Source organism: Hemibagrus wyckioides, linkage group LG21, assembly GCF_019097595.1.
Source record: "Hemibagrus wyckioides isolate EC202008001 linkage group LG21, SWU_Hwy_1.0, whole genome shotgun sequence".
NCBI lineage: Eukaryota > Metazoa > Chordata > Actinopteri > Siluriformes > Bagridae > Hemibagrus > Hemibagrus wyckioides.
In genome coordinates, this window is record NC_080730.1 from 20,146,235 (window position 1) to 20,171,234 (window position 25,000).

Genomic DNA, 25,000 nt, shown 5'->3' on the forward strand with positions numbered 1-25,000 from the left:
GATTTTCTGATTGTAAATGGGTGGTGTTTGTGTGAATGTACAGTGTTATAAGTGTGAAGCATTGTGTGTAGGAGCTTACAGGATGATCCACCAGGGGGAGCTGTAACAACACAGGATTTTCACCGTTCAAAACACAACAAACACTGAAATATGACACATTTTTGATTTAGGGGATTTAATCACATAAGTGCACAAATGTCAAGTTAACACTCCCTTCCTCCTCCATTTCATGAAAATGCACAGAAAATATAAAAAATTTAATATTTCAAAACTTATAAAATGAAATATGATTCAGGGCTTTTCTAATGTGAAAACTGGCCACGCCTCCTTCACTAGGGTTGATGTAAAGACCACTTCTGCCTCTCTAGGGTTGATGTAGAAGCCACACCTCCTTCATTAGGGTTAACACAGAGGCCACACCTTCTTCACTAGGGTCAACACACAGGCTACACCTCCTTTTCACCCTGTTTACCTGGGTTAACACAGAGACCACACCTCCTTTACTATGGTTGATGTAGAGGCCACACCTCCTTCCCTAGGGTTGATGTACAGGCCACAGGTCCTTCACTAGGGTTGATGTAAAGGCCACGCCTCCTTAACTAGGGTTAACAGAGAGGCCACACCTCCTTCACTAGGGTTGGCAGAGGCCACACCTTCTTCATTAGGGTTAACACAGAGGCCACACCTCCTTCATTAGGGTTAACACAGAGGCCACACCTCCTTCATTAGGGTTAACACAGAGGCCACACCTTCTTCATTAGGGCTGATGTTGAGGGCACACCTCCTTCACTAGGGTTAACACAGAGGCTACACCTCCTTCACTAGGGTTAATGTAGAGGCCATGCCTCCTTCACTAGGGTTGATCTAGAGGCCACGCCTCCTTTACTTGGGTTAACACAGAGGCCATACCTCCTTCACTAGGGTTGATGTAGAGGCCACGCCTCCTTTATTAGGGTTGACACAGAGGCCACACCTCCTTCACTAGGGTTGATGTAGAAGCCACGCCTCCTTTAAAACTGAATGTACTGAAGCAGTTGTATTAACAGTATTACACATAACTGACATAAAGCCCCGTGTACAATTGTGTGTGTAATAAATCTAATGGAAAAATGAGTGAGTGTGACCAGGCAGTGGTGTGTGTTTCAGACATTGACGAGTGCAGTGAGGAGGTGTTGGCCTGCTCTGATCTCAACGCATTGTGTGTGAACACTCAAGGATCGTTCCAGTGTGACTGTGCACCGGGTTTCACACGCAGAGAGAGCGTGTGTGTGAGGAACCAGAAACCTGGTGAGGAAACCTAGTAACATCTAAAACATACCACAAACAAATGAACACGGTCGTGATGCTGTCAGCATGTCAGTGCGTCTCACTCCTGTCGCGCTCATCTCCTTATCTCCAGAGGGACAGGAACCTGGCTTGTTTGATGATCTCCAGGATGACGAGGTGGAGGTGCTGAAGCAGATGTTCTTCGGCGTGATTCTGTGCGCTCTGGCCACGCTGGCCGCTAAAGGAGACATGATGTTCACCTCTGTGTTCATCGGCGCCGTAGCAGCCATGGTGGGATACTGGCTCTCGGACAAGAGTGACCGGCTGCTGGGCAGCTTCCTGAAGGGCAGATGAAGTGTGTGTGCAGGAGGAGGAAGAGGATTAGGATGGGGAACAACCATAGCTCCAACTGCTTGACCTGGAAATCTGGAAATTTCACTTTTCATTTTTATTGAGAAAAAGTCATTAAGAGTGAAGTGTGAGCTGTATGTCAACTTCCTGAATCTTTTATCATAGTGAAGAATTTTAGAGGAAAAAATGAGAAGTCTGTTATTTTACTTCAGGACATAGAACTTATTATGGATCTAGGTTTATTTGAACAGGTACAGGTTTTGTGGACTGAACATTAATCAGACTGAATGTTACTGAAACATGGCTAGTTGATGTGACACTCTGTTATATGAGTTTTAATCCAGAGCAAATACCTGGAGCACACTGAGTTTCAGAAAGAACGTCACTCTTTATTGAATGGATATAAATCAACTGGCCGACACTCAGTAACATTTTCGATTAACGGCACACACAATAGCAAACACCTGGGGGGTGCAGAGGGACGTCGGAGTCCCACAACGCATCAAAAACACCGAACATGACACACAGAATTCATGCTGAACTCCTCCTACTTTCACCCAGGACGTCCTGTAATCACACACACACACACTCACACACACACTCATACACACACTCTCCTACATAAATATTCATGCAAGGCTTGCACACACCCACACACATACCCACACACACTGTACGACTGTAATGACATCCCACAATCCCATGCTAACACACTTTCAGTAATTTGCACAGACGAGCACATACCAGTCTCGAGAAAAACCCGACACGCTGCGATGCGGAGTGTGTGTCTCACACACGAGGACTGACTGATGCACTGTGGAAAATAAAATCCCATGTTTCACGCACGTGACTCATTCGGCATGCGGACACTCATCGTTATTTTCTTGTTCTGTATCGTTACGGCACATCGTAAAGACATTTACATATAGAAATCTGCAATATATTCCAAATCCTTCAACTGTAAAAACCAAAACATATCAAATAAAAAATAAGAAATAAAACAACAAATGAAAGTAAAAAGACAATTGTTACTAAACCATCTGATTAAACGAATAAATAAATAAATAAATGAATAAATAAATAATTTTCTTTCTTTTTTTCTATCATTGGTCACAGTGATTTGTTTTTCTTTTATCCATCCAGAGGTTTTGCATTTTTGACATCATGAACTGAAACTATACAACTAGTGCTCGTTCACACACACACACACACACACACACACACACACACACACACACACACACACACTCATATTTTGTTCCATATTTTGTTTTTTCCCAGTCTGAATCCCACAGTCTTTTTCATATGAGGAGTGTGAAGTGTTTCCGCCCCCCACCCCACCCCCCTCCGTGAGGTGAGCAGTGGCACCGAACTCAACACGTACCGTCGGCTCTGTGTGCGTGTGTTTTGTTTTTTTTTAAATATATATTTATATTGTACATTATAATTCCCACATACAACATGTCTGTTTTTTTTCACGGTAGGAGATTTCACTCCTGCTTCAAGTATCCAAGTTGGTTAAAGGACCTGAAAATATCGGATTGAGAAAAAAAAAAAATCCTTTGACCTTTTTTTTTCAGTTTCTGTTCAAACGTTACAGATACAGACTACAAACACACAACTGCACAGAAGATCATTGTGTTGTGAGACTAAAGATCCCTCAGACGACAGAGCAAGCTCTGGACTGGTGAAGACGAGGAGAATGCGGCGTCAAGGACACGCTAGTTATAAACAGCTAAGCGACGGTGACCCCATGCTCCAGGATGTGCCGGAAAAGGCTCTAGAGCAGAGTTTCTCAACCCGGCAGCTTCACCTGCTAGTAATCTTTTACACCAAGTCTTTTTTTTTAGGAAAAATAAATCTTAGGACAAAGGCCACGAATGCAAGAAAAGGAGCAAATCCATGTTTATCTTGAAATAGTCGCTATTTTTGAGCAACTTGTTGAGTGAAGCGGCTGCCATCACTGCATCTCATTTGCTCTTATGCTCTTTTCCACTTAAAGGGAACTTTCCTCTATTATCCTTCTATCATTCCTCCATCCTTCCTTTCCATTTTGTCCCTTTGACGTCACAGTCCAGCTCCAGCTGGACGCTCCACAAGTGAGGAACGTGTGGACTGAAGCTCCAGACATGACAAAAGGCATTCCAAAGCAGGGCAGCAAGTCAGCTTTTTTATAAACATCAGTGCTAATGTTACAGAAGAGGAGAGCAACTGTAAAATAGTGACAGTGTGGTATTCGGTAGCTCCTGCCTCACTTTGTGGAGCTGCAGTGGTTCGTGCTTCACAGTGAGAAAGACGGACACTGGAACAATAATTACCGGACCTACGGTAACAAGGAAATGCTCTAGAAAAGCATCCAAAGCTGATATTCCAGAATAGAAAATGATGAACTGTAAATTGGGGGGGGGGGGGTAAAACACACTCTAGAACAGGGGTGTAGCGTTCCAGAGTCAAGAAGAACAACAAGTGGGTAACTTTCAGAAAAAAAGAGTAGTCTGGAAGTGTGAGAAGGAGATGTTCCAGCAGGTGAATAAAGGTAAGAAGTAAACACTCTAGCCACCAGCTGCAGAAGTCACGACTGCAACGAAAAACACACTTCAAGGGCACAGCTACCGATGAGTGCTCATGAACTATAGCAGCGCCTAAAGCTCCAGATGTAATAGATTCAGCACGGAGTGAACAATAACAATGGTGTCTAAAAGCGGCTTAGAAGTGAGCAAGATATTCTCTACAGCAGCGCCATGATGTTGGGTGACCACAGGGACTATTCGAGACTTGATAAAGGTGCAGTCTAGACAGCGGCAATGCGGAAGAAGAAATCACAGTAACTGTACAAAAATGATCAGTAATAACAGTCAGGTCTTGGTCTTATTACTCCACCATCAACAACCAATCCAGCACAGGCTCAGATTCTCTGGTTGTTCAGCAAAGAACATCAGGAAACACAGCCAATGTGCTTAATGCCACCGAGGGCAAGTCGGAGTCGGCTGAGCTACCAGAACCAAGATGGCAGACAAACAAGCCGACGTCGTCACGGTGCACGCAGTTCACTATTCAAACCAAATAAAAGCCAATTTATTTGAGACCTGGGAAGACATCGCCACAACACTGGAAATACGTGCTGAGAATGGTCTGATTTTCTTGCATAGACAAGTCAGAATGTTTATCCATCTTCTGACGTGTTCAGTCACGTGTTATTGAGCTGGTTATGGAAGTTGCAGCTAGTGATGGTAACTGGAGATACACCTGTTTACCATGTGGCGAGAAGATCACAGGTAGGGCGAGGACACACCAGATTAACCTTGTGATAGAGCGTAAACCGTAGCAACGTTTGGATGCTGTCTGGACTGGAAAGGGCTCTTGTTGTTATTTGTTTTCGTAAGTCCATCTAGGTCAAGCAAATTCTGCGATGTCGCTGATTTCAAGCAAACATCCTTGAACACACATTTATTTTTGCATAGATCTTCATGAGGAGATCCTGTGACAGATCTCACACTCTGAAGGTCTGTATTAAAGTCACCAAAGCACTTCACAGAATTTTCCCTCAGGAAGTAAAACGTATTTTCTCATTTTTACTTTTTTTTTTTTTTTTTTTTTTTTTTTTTTACATTTGTGGGCAGAAGATTCTGACCATCACTGTATATACCCTGGTGTATGGATCTGTTTTGTCCAGATACGAGGCTCAGGATCGGTGATTAGGGTTTAGGGTGTCATTCTTAAGGGAAGTTATGAGGGTACAGGAAGGGAATGAGACAATCAGTCCTTAAACTTGTGATCTTTGACCTGATCATGTCCTGAGCCTCATTATCTTCCTGGACTCTGTGGGTTACAGAACAAATTTGACTTTAAATAACAACAGTCAGATAATTTTGTTCTGATATGAACGGTGAGTATACTGAAATCATCTCCAAACACCCCGCGTTCAGTATCACAGACCGGAACCTTGACCAATCAAGTGTCTCTCAATTAATAGCAAAGCGACACATCATAACAGGAGACCACTCAGTGTAGCGATGGCTGTTTCCATCCAGGTTTAGGTGTAAAGCACCAATAAAAGCACCATAAGGAATAAAACCCTGGAGTCGGGCAGAAGATTCTACTTCCTTTGTTTTAAGCCCATTTTGGTGATTTACCTCATAATGATGGTGATGATGGTTTGGGCGAATACAGCAGCCCAGAGTGGATGGCAGAGGAGGTGCATAGGTGCGTAGCGTCACGTGTAAACCAAGAGTCCAATGAGAAACATGAGCAGAAAGAGCAACCAGTATAGCTTACGTATTGATTACAGAGGCACCCTGACATCTATTCACATAAACATGATGACCAACATACCAGATTAAACTATAAATTGGAAATTTTGATGAGGTTGGATAAAACTAGCTAGACTGAGTTAGCTTGCTGTTAAGTAAGCTAGCAAGTGTCACAACAATGGGGTCTCATCTATGAGTACCACTTAGTAAACCAAATCTAATTAGTTAGCTAGCTAATTTAAGCTAAATTAAGATCCCAAATAGAACTGTATAGCATTTGAGTAACTGAAGAGAAATCACCAAATAGCTAGCTAGCTTGATAGTTAGTCACTGTCACTATTCTAAACATTATGCACATCACTCCATGGCTAGCTATCTCATTACATTAACTTGGACACAGTCATCAAGGGTCCTTTTTTAAAGGATTATGTCAAGGGGCACACTCAAACTGTTACATATGCATTTTCCAACCAGCAAGACACAGATTCTAAGAGTCATCCTGACTGTAGTGTAGACAGCTGCCCACGATGGAGCTGTACTGACTCGAACCTTCCCTGATGTCCAGCTAACTCCACAATGTCACTAAGAAGACACCAGCTCACAACAACTTCCCTCAATCTCCGCCCCCAACTTACTCAAGACTAAGTGCTGAAATACACCATGTACTGAAATGTTTATCAAATGATAATTGTGTAACAAAACAGTAAAAATGTTTTAGACAATGGATTTCAAATGTCAAATGTCAAACATTGTTTTTTAAAGTCATGACCACAGAACCTTCTGGCAGTTGAGGAAGAGGTGTGAAATGAGTGATTTTGTTTTGGATTGGCAGGACCCACAGTCCAGGCTCAGCTGCTGAGTCAGAGAGGGGGTGTGGACAAGCAGACACGCTGAAGTGGCTGGAGACAAGCAGGTGAGAGGGATGAAGGCAGGTCAGCTGCATGTGAGGACATCTTACAGGCTCTTGTGCAGGAAAGGTGTCCAGAGTGATGTTTTGATCAGTACTCCATCAGGCACCAGGTGTATCTGCATCTCCAACATCCAGACCTGCATATCTCTCCATCCTGATCCTTCTCCCATCTGCAACACCGAAGAAATGTGTATGAGTATAGAGTTACCCTGGACTTGTATACCGGACATCAGTGTCACCGTGATACAGATGTGGACAATTAATACATTCACTAGAAAGCCGTGTCATTGATCTGATGATGTAGCTAACATAGTGTAATAACATATGAGGAGCTAATTAGCTAGTTAACTGCATTAAAACAGACTAAAGGAAACAAAAAGGTATCTGAGACTCTGAGGAGCCATAGACCTTATCCTCCTCTGATAAAGTTTTTCATGAAGCACACAGTGTTGTGACCTCGACTTTTGTCGTTTTATGTCTAAACACACATCTCACTTGCAGCATGCCGCCTGCTTTAAGCCTCTTGGGTATTCCTACCTGCTCAGGTGTGAGTTTTCACACTGGCCTCACACAATCACACCCCTCCTGCTCCTCTTCCTCAGTGTGAAGGCTCTCTACTGAAGCATCGGTCTGATGGGAGTCCGGCCAAATGGATAATGGATTGTTTCATCTGTATGACATGGTTATGCACCTCCAACTTTCACCTGGGATCATGAGAGGAGGAAAAGAAAGAATTGTTTTAATGTTTGAAATTAAGTTTAGTTTAAACTGGATTTCGAACATCAACGATATGGAGAGGAGATGATGCATTTTTAGGAAAAGCATTAAAACCTTGGTGGCATTGAGGACAGGAAACAATCTCACCCTATAAAAGGTCTGCACAGCTTTGGTTGGTTATGCCCAAATGCCCTCCTCGTCATCCTGTGAGCGGAGCCATGAAGTTAGAAAAGTTAAATAGCAGATCAAAATGTCAGTGGACATGCATCTAAAAAAATCTCACAGCCAAAAAGAATCAGGTCAAAATCTGAACCTACCGGATCTGGAGTGGGTCTGTGTCCTGGATGGGGAGGCCCACGGGCAGGGGCACGGTGGTGTGGGGCTGGATGTCGAGGGTGTGGCCCATGAGTGGTAGCATGAGGAGGGTGGTGGGGGTGTTGAGGGTGTTGGGGGTGTTGAGGGTGTTGGGGGTGGGGGCCCTGCTGTGGCGGTGGCCCGTGTTGAGAATGCTGTGGGTGTTGCTGAGGAGGGGGACCCGAGTGCGGGTGCTGTGGGTGAGGCTGTTGGGGCCTGGGTGGGTGTTGGTGGGGGCCAGGCGGCTGGGGGTGTTGGGGGTATGGTGGATGAGGTGTCTGTTGAGGATGAGGGTGTGGAGGTAGGGGCTGAGGATGTTGGGGATGGAGGGTGTGTGGGTAAGGGGGTTGCTGTTGAGGAAGGGGGGCATGTGGGTACAGAGGCGGGCCCTGGGCAGGAGGTGGGCCCTGTGGGTGGGGATGTGGGTGGGGTGGCCCTGGTTGGAGGTGGTGTGGGGGACCATGAGGGTGGTAGTGGTCGTCTTCATAGTTGTCTGCCATTAATTTCATTCTGCTTTGGGTCTGTCCAGATTACAGAAACAAATTGTACATGAATTTATCATTTCTAACAACAGCACAGTCGTGTTCTGTCAACTTTGAGTGCTAAACAAGTTTCTTTGAGTGTTGGGGTTAAGGGGTTGAGTGTCGTGGGAGTAGTTCTTAGTGTTGTGCGAGTACTTCTAAATGGTTTGAAAGTGTTCAAAATGTTCTGCAAATATTGCACCTAAGTAATAATGATCATTTTTGAGCGTGCCAAATGCAAGCCTTTGATGCACAAGTATTTCCAATTATTTTTCTCAGTGAGAGTGTTCAGAGAAGGTTGCTGACAGCTCTGTCAGTGTGACTGCTGTGTGTTATCAAGCTCACCTGCTGCTTGAGTTGTTGCATTAGCCTATCTTTCTCACGCTTTAATGACATGACCTCCTCCTGGGTTTTCTTCTTATTAGAAGAAGAAAGCTCTAGCAGGGCGATGTTGGCATCCTTTTCACTGATGGCAGCCAGCAGGGCCTGCTGCCTACACACAGTCCCAAAAACAAGATCATGAGGAACTAACAGAGTGTTTTTTGCTGTCAGTGTATGAAAGGGATGAGACCGTGGGAAAGCATGAACAAAAAATGTGCTCTCACTTCATCTCCAGAATTTCCTCCAGCTGTTTGCGTCTCTCCTGTCGGAGGTTGGTCAGGTGGCCATCCCTCTCAGCCAAAGACTGCTGGGTCGAGGACAAGCGCTGCTTAGTGGCTTCCAGCTCCTGCCTAGTCTTTTCCAGCACCGTCATCAACTCCTCCATCTGAAAGACAATGTATGTGTGTCAGAGGTACATGGCTATCAGAGCATGCTGAATTCAACACTACAGTCCTTCAGAATCGCACCTTGGCATTGTCCATGGGGTTGTCCTTACGAGGGTCCGGCAGGATGCCGCTGCCCTTTTTCTCTCCTTGCTGCCCAAGCTTGATGCCAGGACCCTTTTTGTTCTGGTCTTTGCCCTGCCTGGAAATTTGTGAAAAAGGTGGAAAGATGAAAACCATCAGAAGGTCAAACTGGCCACTCATTACACACCTCTTTTTCTGACCGTCCCTTTTATGGTATGGTTTATAGGTACTGCAAATTACAAGGCCTGAAATGTCCTGTAAGTCTCAAACTGATCAGTGAGACAAAGTTGTGAGAAAGAAAGGAATAGCGACCTGCCAGGCCTTCATTTACCTTGGTGCAAGACTGCAGAAAAGAGATGAGGAGGAGGAGATGAGCAGATAAGAAGAAGAGAAAAGAAAACATTAGAGTAATCAGAAACAAAGGTGAAGAAAACAGAGAGTAGGACAGAAGTTCACATCAGGTCCTGAAGAAGATAATGCAGGATGCTTCTTTATCCTTATCCTTATCATCATCATCATCATCAGTTCGGCCTCACAAAGTGTGTGAGTACCAACATGCAGCAGCTCAATCAGCCCAGCTAGGACAGGAGCAAGGGAACAAGGGTGCAACAATTAGGCCAAAATAAAAGTATCCAAGGACGCAAGACCTTTTGATTTTGAGTAGAGAAGCTCTTTGGGCTTTAAAGGAATAATGCACCTCAAAAATACTAACATGGCTAACAATGAATAAAGGCTACTAGCAGGAATCACTTAGCATATTTGCAAATATTAATTACGCTAACTGACACCTGCTAGTTTCCATTTACTTTTAGCAACGTTAGCATTCTTTCGGTTACGTATTCTTTTAATGCCGCAGATTAGGGGTAGGCACCATTCAATGCAATGTGAGAGAGTGGGGCGAGAGACAGAGGTTAAAAAAGGGGAGGAGCTGGTGAGAGGAACAGAGCAGAGGCAAAGTGTTGGAGACAAAGGTCAGGACTGGATACAATGCAAACGTGTATCAATGAAGGTCATGATCTCAGAAATGGGGCGTGGTGGAGAGTCTGAACACAGCAGCTGACATACGCTTATGGGAAAGAATGCTTTGACACTTTGACACAAAGTGAATGACAGATAGACTGATTACTCGAAAATCCAGAAAGAAATCCAAATAACCACAGAAACTAACACACAAAAAACGCCACACAAGACAGAACACTACACACAGAACTGTCGTTTTATGCAGTAATCAAGATGCACTAGTTTGGAGCTCATTTTCCATTAGATTTTTGTTGTAAGGGTCAGTGGATGTTCAGCAGCTGCCCAGAAAATGTATACACAATGCACCAATCACAGCAAGGCAGTCCCAAAGAGCTAAAGAGAGAGAGAGAGAGCGAAAAGAGCAGAAAGACATGCATAAATGCAGGCAGACAGACAGCCAGGCAGACAGACTGTGCAGGCAGTGCAGCCGAGCCGTGATTCAGGGCAGAGCACTCACTTTCCCAGGAAGTCCCACACCATACCCCCAATCTGCTGGGGGGCAGCGGACACTGAGGGGGCGGAGTCAGCAGGGGCTCTGCCCCCAGGGCGGGGCATAGAGGCAAGGGACAAAAAGGGACGTGGACACGGATGGGTGGAGTCATGTTTGTAATAGAGGGGAAAAGCATCAAATGCAGAGATGAGAAATGGAGAGATGTATATGAGGGCACACACGAGTGGAAAATATGAAATGAGTCACAGATAAGAAAGAGAGAGAGAGAGAGAGAGAGAGAGAGAGAGAGAGAGAGAGAGAGAGAAGGAAGGCAATTGCGATATTTTAGAGGACAAAAATATGACAAGACAAAGGGAAAACAAGAGAGTGGGAGAAAGAGAAAGAGAAAGATAAAGAGAGAGCAAGCCAGCGGAAAACACAACACAGAGAGTTCAGACAGTGAGCCTCGAACGGAGAAATGCAACTGCAGTCTCTGAGCAACAGAGGGCGCTCGTGAGCCTTTGAAAAACCCTCTGAGTTTCCTGCTTTGTTTTTCACAGATCAACCCAATGCTGTTTTTAACATGCTCACTTTTCCTTACAAACTGTGTGATACTTCAAACTCTAAAAAATCACTAAACTAAGTAAAACACAGGGTCATCAGTATATAAAAAAAAAGACTCTGACTCAGGCGGTCAGTTAAGCCAATATGATAAGACTGCGATTTTCACTTCACGCCAACAAACAGGCGTCACGTGTGAATGAAGAGACTCAGTGCAGTGACACAAACAACCAGCTAATACATGGACCAATCACAGACAAAGGCTAGAGATCAAAAGTCTTTTTTGCCTAAACAATGATTTATTTACATCAAAATGTCCTTTAAGTCTGAGATACATCAACAGCTGAAATGAACTTTGGGTAAAAATAAAAAAAATCTACACAGTTTTCCTCAAAAGGCTTTCTGAAGTTTCTGAAGAGGCAGAAACTCAGACCACACTGCTGACCATAATACTACAGTCTAAGACACAACTGATGGCTGACATACAGAAACATTTCAGCTGACTGCAGTTTAGTGTTGAAGAACTGTATGTATTGTATATATTACTGTATTTGTGGTATACACCGATCAGCCATAACATTATGACCAGTGAGAGGTGAAGTGAATAAGACTGAGTATCTCCTCATCATGGCTCCTGTTAGTGGGTGGGATATATTAGGCAGCAAGTGAACATTTTGTCCTCAAAGTTGATGTGTTAGAAGCAGGAAAAATGGACAAGCGTAAGGATTTGAGTTTGACGAATAGCCAAATTGTGATGGCTAGACCACTGGACCAGAGCATCTCCAAAACTGCAGCTCTTGTGGGGTGTTCCTGGTCTGCAGTGGTCAGTATCTATCAAAAGTGGTCCAAGGAAGGAACAGTGGTGAACCGGGGATAGGGTCATGGGTGGTCAAGGCTCATTGATACACGTGGGGAGAGAAGGCTGGCCCGTGTGATCCGATCCAACACATAGGTGTCAAAATACACAGTGTGTCACACTTTGTTGCGTATGGGGCTGCATAGCCTCAGACCAGTCAGGGTGACCCCCTGTGCATCGCCTGGACCATGGAGCAATGGAAGAAGGTATTGGAAGAAGGTACATGGTCTGATGAATCACGTTTTCTTTTACATCACGTGGATGGCCGGGTGCGTGTACGTCACTTACCTGGGGAACACATGGCACCAGGATGCACTATGGGAAGAAGGTGAGCCGGCAGAGGCAGTGTCATGCTTCGGTCAATGTTCTGCTGGGAAACCCATCCTCCTTCCTGGCATCCATGTGGACGTTACTTTGACACGTATCACCTACCTAAGCATTGTTGCAGATCATGTACACTCTTTCATGGAAACGGTATTCCCTGATGGCTGTGGCCTCTTTCAGCAGGATAATGCACTGTGCCACAAAGCAAAAATGGTTCAGGAATGGTTTGATTATGGTTTGATCATGCATACCTTCATGGATCTAATGGAGTACATGACTCAATTGGTCAGGGCTGTTTTCGCAACAAAAGGGGGACGATATTAGGCAGGTGGTCATAATGTTATGGCTGATCAGTGTATATCACTGTATGAGTTGTATATGTCACTGTATGAGTTGTATATGTCACTGTATGAGTTGTATATGTCACTGTATATATTAATGTCTAATTACATAATATGAGTAACTGCATCACTGTGCTCTGAAAGTCGCAGTGACAAAAAATATATTGTGATGAAAATAACAATGAGAGCTAAACATGAATAAAGAATATGTAATAAAACCTTAATTAGCCAATAGTCCCTGTTAGCCATAAAAATAAAGCTGCACTAAATAAAACGTCAGCATCCTCACCTCTCCAGCTCAGCAATCTTCTTGTCCTTGTCGTTCTTCTCGCTCTCCACATCACGGAGGATATCCAGCAGCCTCTCCACCTCAGTCTGTGCTTTTCCCGACTCCTCCTTGAAAAAGGCCACCTCCTTCTCCAGGAGCTTTACTCGCTCCATGTAGTCCGGATTTCCCCGAGAACCCTGCTGGACCTCCACCTCATGGGCCTTCTGGAGAGCAAACACAACGACAATGGAAGGCTAGAAGCTCAAATTATCAGCAAGAGTGGACTGTTCTTATGATGTCTCTGGATATCCGGTAAGCTGCATCAACTGCTGGTGTGAATTTGAGTTGGATTTAAGGAAACTGAACTGAACTGAAATACTGGACTCTGTTTACACCTGGTCCAATCACACTCAGCTTCAGGTCATGAGAGGCACTCTGAGAAGGTTCGAACGAGACAGTCTCAGTCCGATTCTAATAGCTGTAAGTAAAAAGTGTGTAAAAAATACATTTACACTGTACATTTGCTTTATAAAATGTTTACTTCAAGCTCATTAGTGAGGAAACTATTCACACTATCAGCTCATTTACAGTGAGAGTTAGCACAACACCACCACCACCACCACCACCAACAACAACAACAACAACAACAACAACAACAACAGCAGCAGTAGCAACAGCAACAGCGTCCACGACTGATGATGACAGACACAAAGGAGTAAAAGACGGAGCACAGAGGCACAGACTGAAACATCACCTCACTCTTTTACCCATAAATCTGCACACAAACAAATCGATGTGACAGAAGTGAAAGTGGCAGGATGTCGAGTGACTGACAGAGCAGCAAACGAGGCCATGCAGACAAGCTGCACTTGCGATGCGCATGTTGACACACACCCTGAGAGATGAGCAGTCAGTCAGTTACTGAAGCTTCGCTATAAAAGGTGGGATGGTAACAGCAGCGTATTTCAGGCATGAGGAACCCGCTGAGATGAGGCTAAGGTGTGTGTGGTAGATTCTGTAGACTGTATTTCATGAATCCACCTGAAGAGCTCTGGTACCTCACTTCAGCGAGTCTAGGAGCTGAACATTATGTCAGGTTCCTAATGAATGACGTTAAAATGACTAACCATAGAGGATTTTACAGAAACAAACCTAAAGCCATGTAACAGCTACACTGCTTTAGGAGGATACAGTGGGAGTATGGATGATGTAGCAGATCACAGACTACTGCAATTGGCTACTGGGGCTTTGACTGACAGACTCCCACCTAAAGAACATGGGTAATTTTGCCCTCTTGGCTCTCGGGCATGGACCGAGCTGACCCCTCCCAAAGATACAGCAGATATATGCATTATATAGCAATAAGATTTCTTAAAGAAAATGACACTCACATGGTTTCAGATGCTGATACCAGCTCCTCAAGTCTAAACTAGCTACTGGAATCAAGCTAACTGTGTTGGTTTACAAATGCTGTAATGCTTCCGTTTGTGTGTGTGTGTGTGTGTGTGTGTTTCCTCATGCTTTCAGTACGCGCTGTGCGTGCGGGTCCTGAGAGACACTTACAGGGTTGTTCATCTGATTGAACAGCTGCTCGGCTTGCTGCATTGCAACGGCGAAGAGGAGAAGGACCAGAGGAAGAGGAAGAAAGGAGGAGGAGGGGAGGAGGGGAGGAGGGGTGGAGATAGACGAGGACAAGGAGGAATAGGAGGAGTTAAACAGACAATGAGGAGGATGAAGATGAAGAAGGGAGACCCAGAGAAACATTGTTAGGTTCAGCATTAGCCACTTTTTAGCTGCAGGTACAGTAGACGTTGCTTTTTTTTAAGTCACTGATCCAGGAACAATCTTTATTCTGAAAGCTGATCTGAGCCATTACACAGAGAAACAGCAGAACTGATCTCGGATCAGTGGAAAAAAGAGCAACAGACCAAATGAACAGACACAGAGGGAGGTAGAGGAGCGAGGGAGGGAGGATGGAGTGTGACCCCAGGCCTGAGGGGATGCTGCTTCTTATTTCACACAACATGATGGTGAGTTTCCTCGTTTTCAGGAGGTTCAGTAACCATGAGGTTTACAAATGCCACCATAGCTTACAGCTCTGAACAATGAGGAGCAAAATATTCAGGACAGATTCATGATCTGCTTCTAGTGATCACTGTGACAGACATGTTTATCCAGAGAGAGCTAGAACTCCAGACAAACAGCCATGAGGAATTAGCCAAGGCTTTCTCTCTTTCTTTTTTTCGCTCTCTGACGAGTTATCGTCTCCATCTAAGGTTACACTCGACTGTCATGTTACAGGAAGTTGAGTAATGATCTGGAGATTTGAGTCACCACTGTGAATTGTTTTCCACTTTATGACACAAACATACACACAGTTCACAATTGATATATTTTACATAAAAAATGCTATTATTTATTAATTATTCATTGTCCAGAACAGCCGTGATGTGTAGCAGAACGTGGGGCTGTTTTCTCAAAGCGGCTCACTGAGGCAGCTGAATGAATGTTTTGAATATTATTAAGCAATTAATCATTCATAAATAAACAAACAAACAAATAAATAAACATAATAGATAGCGGTTCATGTTTCACTTTACTTTTATCCATCTATCCATGAACTCAGACTGGTCTGATAAATGGCGTACCTTCTGTAGCTGCGTCTCCAGCTTGCTGCACTCCTCCTTCTTCTGCTCGATTGCGATCTCCAAAGATTTCAGCTTGGAGTCTTTCTTCAGGCCGGACGAGGCCAGAGAAGAGGCGTGTTCTTTCAGGTCTATTAAACTCGACTGGAAACGGACAGTGAGAAACCAAGACGATAATGAGCAGATGGTTCACAGGGAAAACATCCTGTATAGAACACACACACATACACATACACACACACACACACACACACACACACACTCACCTCTTTCTCTGTAAGCTCCACCTGCAGATTGCTGACCTTCTCCTTTAGATCCTTGTTCTCTTTCTTGTACGAGTCGAGCTCCTCCATGCGCTCCCGGTCCTCCCGCTCTCTCTGCTCCTTCAAACGCTCGATGATTCGCTCCTGAGATACACAACATTCACATTCACAAACACAATTATAATCACATTCACAAACACATTTACATTCACACTTTCTGGCAGGCTCAGAAGCCGCGCCTCCTTTACTGAGGCTAATGGAGCTTCACTGGCACTGACACAAAAGCCAGTTCCCCTTCACTGTCTACTCCAGCTGTACTGTACACAGACCCTGCATCAGCAGTTCACCTTCTCAGACAGTGCCTCCTCCAGCGTGGCCAGGGCCGTGTCCGTGTTAGTCGAGTCGGTCTGCAGAGACTTCACTCGGTCCTTTAGGTTCCCCAGCTGTTTATCTTTATCCCGCAGCTGCTCCTGCAGGTTCTCAATCTGAGATAGAGAGAGAGATTTAACACATGCAGGTTCCTCTGTAGCCTTAGCTAGTGAATTCCAGGAGACACACCTTCTTCTGCAGCACGTTGATCTTGCGCTCTTTCACCTCCAGCATGTCCTTCATGTCACGGATCTCTCCAGCAAGTGTGCCTTTCTCCTCTGTCAGGTCCTGCAGCTGCTTGCTCTTCTTATTCAGGAAGGACTCCTTCTCCTCGAGACGCAGCCGGAGAGCGTCCACCTGCACCACACACACACACACACACATCCCATAATGCTCCTCTACACAGCACACTGCTAGATATGTGCAACAAGATTTCTGTGAACACACTGGTGTGTGTGTGTGTGTGTGTGAGACCTCAGTCTGCAGGATAGCTGCTCGTTGCTCTTTAGCCGTCAGAGACTCTTTGAGAACCTCGATGTGCTGCTTGCAGTCAGAGTTCTGATTGTTCAGAGTCTCGAGCTTGGTCTGCAGAGCCAGCAGCTCTGACTCCTTCTTCGACAGCTCCTGCTTCAACTGATCGATCTGACGGAAAAACACAAATTGGTCAGATCCAAACTGTATAAAGACATTTAACGAGAAGTGAAAAGTAGCAAGTAAGCATTAAAACAAAAGAAAAGGTTTCAATAACAATAATAATAAGTAAAAAAAAAAAAAAAAAAAGAGTAAAAAAAAGTAAAATTTTTAAAAACTTTTTAATTTTTTACTTAATTTTAATTTATTGCTGAGGAATAAGAGGAATAAAACCCACGTAATTATCAGGAAAATCACCTAACACACGTGAGCACTGGGTTCAGAAGGAGTAAATAATGACATATTACTTATTACTTCCATTACCGTTAATTAAGGTGAATTTAATTCAGTAAAATTTAGATAAAACTTTTTAATTAAATTCAGCCTAGTGTTCAGAGATCACTAACCAGACGAAACTTCAAACGGATAAAAAGCGTCATATCGTTCTTTAATTAAAAATATACATATTACACAGATCACCATGGAGATTTTGTTTATCATGTACATAATTAACTGTAATCATGTAAACATGATAAGAAAAGTGGAACTGCTGCTTTTTTTCTTCATGTTTACTTCCTGAACATTTGTTTACCAGAGTAACAGCTTCACAAATCAAGAATCACGAATCATGAATCAGTCACAAGCTGATTCAGATGTTATTAAAATGCAGTAAATTCTCAGACAGGATCAGAGCGTGTGAAAGATGACAGATGGTGTTAAACGAACATGTGGAGCGAATGCAGGGAGTCATACGGGACGGAGGGGAGATGTGTGAAGGTGTTACGGAGTGTGTGTGTGTGTGTGTGTATGGAAGTGCCTCCCAGGCTGACTGCAGATGAAACCCTGCTGCAGTTAATGAAATCACGTCCATCATCAGAGCGGCTCTGCTCCTTCTCAACACATGCTCAGTGCTCATTACACAACGGAGCTTTCGATCATTCATGAAGTCTTCAGTTAAAACAGAGTCACGCTCCGGCGCTCGCTCTCCTGCCTCAGACCGCAGCCTGTGGCCACATGTAAACACAGGAGTCTGTGGGGTTCTATTTTATTTCTCACTTTATGACCTAATATTTATTTTACACCACTGGCAGCAAGCTAGATCTTCTTTCTTTCGTTACGTCTCAGAGAATATCACAGAATCAAGCATCAGCATCACGCAGATTTATAAATATGAAAGACTTGCGTTCGTTCTACTTCCATATATGGACACAAAGACACGCCCACATAACTAGTAACTCGAAAGTGGACATCAGCATAAATACTGGTTTTAAGTAAAGTACAGGGTGGGGTGCAGAAACTGAAGGCGAATGAAAGAAAAATTGTTGCTGATAAACAAAATTTATTTTTTGATAATCAAAGAACATAATTTCAATTTTCAAATCATTCTGTTTTAAACAAAATATCTTGAAGGTGGTGGCCACCGTTCTCTATGCACTGATGCAACCAATTTCTGACGTTTCCCTCTACACGTGTTCCCTGTCCACCGAAATTTGGGCTATTTCCTGCCAAATAACATTCTTCAGCTGAAGCAGGTTTGTGGGGCGATGTTTAAAAACCTCTGCCTTGTGGTATCCCCATAAAAAAAATCACAGGGCGTTAGATCGGGCGAGCGCGCCGCCCACGCGATGTCACCTCTAATCGAGATGAGCCGTCCGGGGAACATTGCCCTCAAACATGTTGGAACGTGTAGAGGGAAACGTCAGGAACCGGTTGCATCAGTGCACAGAGAACGGTGGCCACCACCTTCAGGATATTTTGTATAAAACAGCATCATTTGAAAATTGAAATTATGTTCTTTCATTATCAAAAAATAAATTTTGTTTATCAGCAACAATTTTTCTTTCATTCGCCTTCAAAAAAGTTCCCACCCTGTACTTTTTTAAAACAAAAAATATTTCATATTTCATTTTTTTTATTCTTTTGTAGTTAAATATAATGTTAAGTTAGTTCCTGTTGTTACTTACGTTATAGCAGCTGTAAACAGTCGTTCTCTCAGCAGCCGCTCTTTAACAACAGCTTAATGAGGAACTGCTCTGTCTTACAGCTTTACCTCACACTGCCACTACACACTGTTACAGAAAACTTCCCCCTATCAATAACATGTCCATGTGAATGTGCTGTTGCTATAGAAACGGGTGTTAGAGCAAGGGCATTAATGATTCTCTCAAATAAACTGCCGTTTTAGGAAATTAATCAACACCTGACGACCAATCAGAATCCAGAACTCAACAAGTTGCTGCAGACTTCAGATCCTGCTGGTATTTTTAGTGTACAGATAAACACACACACACACACACACACACACACACACTGTGTTAGAGAAATCAAAACCATTCTCCAGAACAGACATCGAGCCTCCAAACCCCACCACATCCAGTTCTCTATGTTCTCCTGTGAAAGCAGAAACACCCTCAGCAGCAGGTGAAGCGGTGAGCACAACACTGCAAAGAGCTTTACCTTGGTCTTCATGAATTTGGAGTGGTTCTTGTACACCTCCATCTGTTTGATCTCCTCCTCACGGTCCTCTGTGCTCAGCAGGCCGTTGGCCTTCAGCATCTGAATCTCGTCCTCCAGGTCTCGGATGTTCCGCTCCAGAGAGGCGATCTTCGTGTCCTGGAGGAAGAGTTTGGAGGAGAAATTAGCAGCACTCGGCTCCATGTTGGTGGACTAAAGCACTATGCTTTCATGGACCACTCAAACCATATCGGAGTGAAAAACAAGAAACCCAGAGAGAGAGAGAGAGAGAGAGAGAGAGAGAGAGAGAGAGGCCGTGGGTGTTGTGCAGGAAAAAGAGGAACTGCAGTGCAGAATGCTGTCCTATCATGCTAATGGAGTGGCATCTCAGCGCTGATCAGTTGAACTGGACACGCATCCGGTTGCAGATTAGAGCGATAAAGAACAGGACAGAGAGATAAAGAGAGAGAGAGAGAAAGCAGTCAGTGGGGTGTGTGTGTGTGTGTGTGTGTGTGTGTGCTGCAACAGCATGCTTCTTGGCTTTTTAAATAAATAATAGTGCGCCTTCCAGATCGGCCACGGCCCTGATTCACCCACAGAGAACTCTGAGAGAGCTTCTTTACTCCCTCCTTCACTTCCCTTTCTAGCACTCTTCCCTCTCTCACACATCACAATCTTGTTACTGCAGAGATCTTTAACCTCCGCAATATTACAGCAGAACAGAGCTTCGTTAAATTCCTCTTGCGCATGTATTTATTACTTATTAAAACTTGTTGACTGAACAAGTGCATGGCTAACTAATGCTAACTAGACTGCGTTATGCTAGCTGGTCGGGTTTAAAGGCAGAACGATGTACGAGAACTAACGCGGCTGTTAGCTAGCAAATACGCGGCTTGCTGTGACTTCAGCGTCTGATCCAGGTAACACTCGTGTACATGAGGTGATGTGAAGAGAATTATGGGATTGGTTACGTCAGGGAAGTTACGGAACTTTGCGTCGACGGAAATTTCAGCACCTCTGAATCCACAGCCGCCTGTAAACCAGCTTCTTTCAAACGTTCCTTATTTCAATCATGAACATGCAAACCACACCAAGGGGGAGCTTCCTCCAGACTCAAACCAGATCCATCTGGTTACCTGCTCGTTTTTTTTTTTTTTTGAGCGTTTTTGAGAGAAGCATGCAGATTAGCCAAACCCTCCTGCATGGAGAAGGTTCATGCTGCTGCTCCAGTTTCCCTCCAGTTTTGTTAAAGCAAGTGTTCGAGTCGCGGACACTGGATTACAAACAAACACAAATAGAATGAAAGGAGAAGAAAATTGTTCTGCACTCTACCCTTCAGGTGCAAATGATCAGCATCAGCATCCCTGCCCTTCCTCTCGTCTCGGCTCTCCTCTCTCCCTCCTCTCTCCCTCTCCTCCTCTCACCCTCCTTTCCCTCTCTCTCTCTCTCTCCCTCTCTCTCTCTCTCTCACTTGCCTGCGTTAGTGGTTTCGCCGTTGTAAACAACCCGCTCCTGTTCCCATGGTAACAGCATCAGTCCTCTACCAATGGCGGGAGGATGAGTGAGAGGAGAGAGGAGAGCGGAGAGAGGAGAGAGTGCGCGCTACGGGAAACTGGTGCATGATGGGAGTTTACAAGGAGGGAGTAGGCGAGTTAACGAGTGTGGATTGGGTGGCGTGAGATGGCAGACGGAAACCAGTTGGTCATATGGGCTTCATCGTGGTATCACGTGGGTGCTGCATGGAGCATTCTGGGTATTATTACTCTGGGGGAGTCCAATCACGAAGGTGTGTGTGTGTGTGTGTCTAGAGGAGCTGCATGAGGTCATGTTTTATTTTTAGCAGTGTGTGTAATGGCTCTGCTGGTGAGGAGGTGGCAGCCTAGCGTAGCCAAGTACACACACACACACACACACACACATACACACACACACACACACACACTTGCTCTTTCATCTAAGCATCCCACAGAGCCTTATCTTCTTCTTCCTTCTGTTCCTTTTTCACTCTCTTATTATTAATTTCATTGTATTCATCATTATTATTATTATTATTATTATTAATATTATTATTATTAATCTCCTGACAGGTTTTTGGAGGATTTTTGGGGCTCTTTACTTTAAGAACGTTCCTTCGCTCTCACCTTCATCTCTATGATGGTCTGCAGGGCTTTGGTCTTGCTGGGGTCCTGGTGCAGCTGGTTTCTTCGGTGCAGCTCCTGAAAATAAAGGTCAGGGGTCAGGACATACTCACAGTGAAACCAAACCCACACAAATTCACCAAAAAAAAAAACCCATCACCATCATTTCATCAGAGCTGGAGAGCAGACTGAGGATCACGCTGTGACTGGGAGCCCACAGGACAGTAAAGACTTTATTCTGGCCACTGATGTGTATCAGAGTGATGAGTGCAGTAGAGGGTGGGGTCAGAGATGGACAGACGGAATAGAAACACAGCCCTCTTCACAGCAGACTTCCAGCTGGGAACTTTCTGCTCACTGGGCCAGGAGCTCAGGGTTTGTTTGTTTTGTTTTTTTTTCAGCCTGGATTTTTCCCAGTTTAGTAACTGGTCCCAGCTGGTGAAGGTGAACACATGATCCACATGAACCAAGCCAAATGTTCCCACACACGGAAATGAAACGGAGTAAAAGAAAGCATGAGTAAAAGAAAGCATGTGACTGCATCTGGACCTTCACCTGATACTCACTCTCTCACTGCTGACCACACCTGTGTTAGAACATCATCCTGGGACTCGACAGGGATTCTGCTGCTTTCTAAACGTACCACTATTTTACTTAAAAACACAATGAGAAACTGCATCGTGTCACCAGTAACCACTTCCTGTTTTCTGCCCTCCCTTTTTTAATAGACATCTTGTAAATAGCTAAAAAATTTTCTCCTGCTTAAAAAAACTTTATTGTGTATTAGACTCTCTCTCTCTCACACACACACACACACACACACCTGTCAGGTAATTCCTCTCGTGTATAATATGATCACACAGCAGTGTCAGGTGAGCGTACCTCTCTCAGGTGAAGGTTCTCTTTCTCCTTCTGATCCAGTATGACCTCGAGGTGTCCGAGCTGAGCCTCAGCCTCTGCGATTCTCCTCGCCCTGTCCTGCTCCTCCTCCTCCGAGGTTCTCCCGGTCACCGGGGGGAGCCCTTTGCTCTGCAGCATCTCCAGCAGCTTCTTAATAGACTCGTCCCTGGCGCCCAGGGTCTGCTTCTGCGTCTCGATCCTCAGCTCCATCTCCTCCAGTGTCTTCCTCAGCAGGAAGAGCTCCTTGGCCTGGCGGTCATGTTCGGCTTGCAGGCGGCGGAAGTTCTCCTCGGTCAGCTCGATGGTGGTGAAGTGCTCGGCTCCGGCAGGTCTGGAGTTGCTTTCCTGTTGCAGGAGGTGGTTGAGGTCACGCTGCGTCCTCAGCTCATCCTGAAGAGCCTGGATGGTCATCTGCAGGTGCTGGAGGAAGCAGAGACGGACATTAACACAACTGGATTTAGGACCTGTGGAGTACTGAGGCGGCTCTTCCTCCTAACACATTAGCTGCATAAAACGTTATCCTTGTTATTTTTCAGCACGAGTGAAGTTATTATTTCAAATCTTTTAATTGGACATTAAATCCCTTTATCCCATCATTAACTGGACACTTTTATTATCTTGACAGGAGACGGAACCTCTCATTGGCCTGGAGGTGTGACGTTAAAGCCATCTCTCAGGAATCCTGGCTGAATTCACACCTGAAGGAAGCCACGTGCTGCGAGCGCTAATGAGAGTGAGGCTTTTCGTGCTGTCGCTTAATCTATGTAGTGCATTTAGGGCCTTGGGCAGGAGCACTAACTATATAAGACAAGCACAAGAAAGTAGAGCATGTGCTGATTTCAGCTTCTTCCTCATCCTCATCATCCTCATCACTCCATCTTTACTTCATCAGCACGGTGTCGTCGTTTCTGTTTACTTTCATTGCATTACACTCGTCTCTGCTCTGTTCTGTGTGCTTCACTTCATCTCACTCACTTCTTTGGGGTTTTATTTGAATTATTACACTTTATTTCTTTTTTCTAGCTCGTTTTTACGCATCTGCGCTCTTTCACTTCACGTCTTCGTTATATTTTCTGCTTTTTCCGTCCTGCAACTTTATTTTCTGTTCACTTTATCTCGGTTCTGTTTTAATTGGAACTCATTTTAACTCATTTTTTTTATTCATTATTCTTATTTTCTTTTATTTAATTCCATCATTCTTTTCTTTACTGGCCGGTGGATCTTCTCTAGATAATTATTATTATTTCCTTTTACTTCCTGCTTTAGTGGTCCACATGCTCTGGTGGTTGATTCAGCATGTTTTTTTTTTATTTGCTGTATTTTCTCTCTGGACGTCTCGCCCGTCTGCTCCTCGCCCTGTCCAGCCGATCCGTCAGCGTTTTTCGGGGTTTAAATTACAAAATCTATGGGATTTTATCTTGATGATTCCTCTTCTCTGCGCTCTTTCAGCTTTAGTGCTTCTCTTTCCAGTCTATCAGATAACAGAAAAGCGAAACTAATAAATTATTTCCAAAGTGCTTCGACCACTCAGAGAGATGGACAGATTTAAAAAAAACAACAACAAAAAAACACCAAAGAAACAGCAGGAAGCAGGAATTTGTGCAAGGAAATGATGGGGAAAATGTGGTGGGACGGACGGGAGAGGAAACTTCACTTTTAGACGAACACATGGAGCATGCAGCAAACACACACACACACACACACGGTTCAACACTGCACACAGACACACACGGAGGCAGAGCAGTGCATGTGAGCAGTGTAACACACCTTCGTCCTTCGAGCGTCCAGCAGGTGCTGATGGGAAAAATGGAAAGTGTGAAAAGCATCAGAGCAGAAAAACAGTGAGGACTGAGAGAAGTGTGTGTGTGTGCGTGTGTGTGTGTGTTACAAGCTGTAGGATATCACACTGTGATCATGAACACAAATGAACACACTACAGCCGGTGAGATTTCGGGCCACATTTTTCAGTCACTGTCATAAAAGCCTACAGTTTGGTCGTGAGGGGAGATCAGGGATCATGTGATCAAAAATTGGCTGACGACAAATTTCTGTCAGTTTGAGAAATTTCTGATTAAAATCATCTCTGCTATGATACAGAGATTCTGAAATCCACCAGTAAGGACACAGCTTCACGGACAGGACACAGCCTCACGGACAGGACACAGCCTCACGGTCAGGACACAGCCTCACGGACAGGACACAGCCTCACGGACAGGACACAGCCTCACGGTCAGGACACAGCCTCACGGACAGGACACAGCCTCACGGACAGGACACAGCCTCACGGTCAGGACACAGCCTCACGGTCAGGACACAGCCTCACGGACAGGACACAGCCTCACGGACAGGACACAGCCTCACGGACAGGACACAGCCTCACGGTCAGGACAATCACTCAGAAGGATGTTGTGTTTCTGCACAAGCTGATTTCAGGCTGAATGACGACGCAGACAGAACGTGAGAAAGTCTTCTTTATCGTAAGAATATTTCAGAAGAGAAATCAGACTTGGACATCACACACGTCATCACACACGTCATCACACACGTCATCTCACACGTCATCTCACACGTCATCACACACGTC

General features: G+C 44.6%; 2 protein-coding genes across 4 annotated transcripts in view; one reads left to right on the forward strand and one right to left on the reverse strand.

Moving 5' to 3' along the window:
• Positions 1-2,661, forward strand: part of LOC131342924 (protein disulfide isomerase CRELD1) — a 10,557-nt gene extending 7,896 nt beyond the window's left edge. The window contains exons 5-6 of the mRNA XM_058374241.1: positions 1,147-1,287; positions 1,400-2,661. Coding sequence (XP_058230224.1) covers positions 1,147-1,287; positions 1,400-1,620 — 362 coding nt within the window. The 3' untranslated portion in view covers positions 1,621-2,661. The remainder of the gene's footprint in view (positions 1-1,146; positions 1,288-1,399) is intronic.
• A 2,525-nt stretch (positions 2,662-5,186) lies between these two features.
• The window catches only part of erc2 (ELKS/RAB6-interacting/CAST family member 2), a 41,208-nt gene continuing 21,394 nt past the window's right edge, over positions 5,187-25,000 (reverse strand). Inside the window, exons 3-21 of one of the 3 annotated variants that reach the window (XM_058374223.1) lie at positions 24,184-24,210; positions 22,399-22,836; positions 21,520-21,594; positions 19,382-19,537; positions 16,769-16,936; positions 16,484-16,651; positions 16,273-16,410; positions 15,929-16,069; positions 15,666-15,806; positions 14,581-14,616; positions 13,039-13,241; positions 9,549-9,560; positions 9,218-9,335; positions 8,975-9,135; positions 8,715-8,862; positions 7,812-8,369; positions 7,642-7,698; positions 7,315-7,481; positions 5,187-6,947 (exon numbers count right to left, since the gene is read on the reverse strand). In XM_058374223.1, the coding sequence (XP_058230206.1) occupies positions 7,672-7,698; positions 7,812-8,369; positions 8,715-8,862; positions 8,975-9,135; positions 9,218-9,335; positions 9,549-9,560; positions 13,039-13,241; positions 14,581-14,616; positions 15,666-15,806; positions 15,929-16,069; positions 16,273-16,410; positions 16,484-16,651; positions 16,769-16,936; positions 19,382-19,537; positions 21,520-21,594; positions 22,399-22,836; positions 24,184-24,210 (2,715 nt within the window). In that variant the 3' untranslated portion in view covers positions 5,187-6,947; positions 7,315-7,481; positions 7,642-7,671. The remainder of the gene's footprint in view (positions 6,948-7,314; positions 7,482-7,641; positions 7,699-7,811; positions 8,370-8,714; positions 8,863-8,974; positions 9,136-9,217; positions 9,336-9,548; positions 9,561-13,038; positions 13,242-14,580; positions 14,617-15,665; positions 15,807-15,928; positions 16,070-16,272; positions 16,411-16,483; positions 16,652-16,768; positions 16,937-19,381; positions 19,538-21,519; positions 21,595-22,398; positions 22,837-24,183; positions 24,211-25,000) is intronic. The other 2 variants (XM_058374225.1, XM_058374224.1) reach the window with 2 other exon arrangements.